The sequence below is a fragment of the Mus caroli genome, chromosome 11 (assembly GCF_900094665.2).
Source record: "Mus caroli chromosome 11, CAROLI_EIJ_v1.1, whole genome shotgun sequence".
Taxonomy (NCBI): domain Eukaryota; kingdom Metazoa; phylum Chordata; class Mammalia; order Rodentia; family Muridae; genus Mus; species Mus caroli.
The window spans coordinates 2,648,199-2,649,584 of record NC_034580.1 but is presented as its reverse complement, the minus strand read 5'-3'; the positions used below and the strand labels follow the sequence as shown (position 1 = coordinate 2,649,584).

General features: G+C 51.8%; 1 protein-coding gene across 3 annotated transcripts in view; it reads right to left on the bottom strand.

Annotated features, from left to right (window-relative positions):
• Dbnl (drebrin like) overlaps positions 1-1,386 on the bottom strand; it is a 12,340-nt gene that overhangs the window by 4,433 nt on the left and 6,521 nt on the right. For all 3 annotated transcript variants that reach the window (XM_021176979.1, XM_021176980.1, XM_021176981.1), the window contains exon 5: positions 560-706. In XM_021176979.1, coding sequence (XP_021032638.1) covers positions 560-706 — 147 coding nt within the window. The remainder of the gene's footprint in view (positions 1-559; positions 707-1,386) is intronic.

Genomic DNA, 1,386 nt, shown 5'->3' with positions numbered 1-1,386 from the left:
AAAAAAAAAAAAAAAAAAAAAAAAAAAAAAAAAAGGGAACCCATGCAGCAAGGTCCTGGCATCCTGAGAACAGTGGGTATATGCAAACATGAGTGTTTCTGGTGGAAGCTGGTCCTCGCTGATGGGCACAGAAAAGGATTCTTATCCGAGACTCCTGGCAGCGCTAAAGCAGGCTGCTCCTCTGACAGCTGTCAGCTGACAGCATCCAGGAGAGTCACCATGGATCCCAACTGTATGACTAATAAGTGGTTTGCAGCCATGAGCTCCACGTGATGCCAGAAATGCATGCCTGTGTGGTTTCAGGCTCCATAATAAAGCCAGCGGACGCGCTCCACAATGGCTCCTACCAGGGACCATCCAAGTCATGCAGACACTGAAGCCCCTGTGGACGGTCTCAGCTGCAGGGCCTTTGCCAAGCCCGTGGGGGTGGTGCCCAGCAGGGTTAGGATTACCATCTAAAGACACCAAGCAGGAGGAATGTAGTTACCTCGACATTAGGAACTACATTTCTGGTCCCCGCTCTCAGGCATGGAGGAAGATAACGATGGGCAGGACTCACCACTGGGGCCTGCGGCCCTACATCCTGGAAGGAGCTGCTTTCCTTATGGAAGCTGTAGTTGGCCCCAGAGGCCTTGGCAACCTTCTCCATGATGCACTCAGGCTCCACATCCTCCTCAGCCCGGGCATTGATGGTCACATGGGCGCCCTGGCACAAAAGCAGCACTTAAAGCACAGGCTTCGCGGCTGGGAGAGGACAGGCCCAACCCTACTTGTCCACACAGTAAAGGCCCCTGCGGCACACAAGGCTCACGGCAGGACACAGGGCCCGCTCTCCCCAGCTGTGGATGCTATCTAGTTCCTGCTGAGTTCAATCCCTGCTCAGGCACGTGCCATCCATTCCCGTGACCTTGTTAACTGCTGTTATATGTCTGACATGCTTGGGAGCTCACTGAGGATGGAGGCTCAGTAGCAGAGCACTTGCCTAGCCAGCACATGAGAAGATGTCTTTGATCTGAGCACTGCAAAAACCTTAAAACTTAATTAAAAACTTAGATGCTTCTGTCACCCACCAGATGGAAGGACTAAGGTATGTCTAAAGTCATGTAGGCAGAAACTGAAGCCAGTCTCAAGTCTTCCCGCCAGGAACCAAGGAAATGCAAAACGTCAGCTGAAAACTGAGTTATAAATTGTGATGGAAAAGTGTCTTGGAAATTGGAAAAAATTACAGCTGTAGCATGAGTGACAATGGTTGTAATAACTAACAGGCAGGGACAGAATGCATCAGAGGACAGACGGGGCTCAGAGGGTACATGGGGCAGGGCATCAGAGGACAGACGGGGCTCAGAGGGTACTTGGGGCAGGGCATCAGAGGGTACTTGGGGCAGG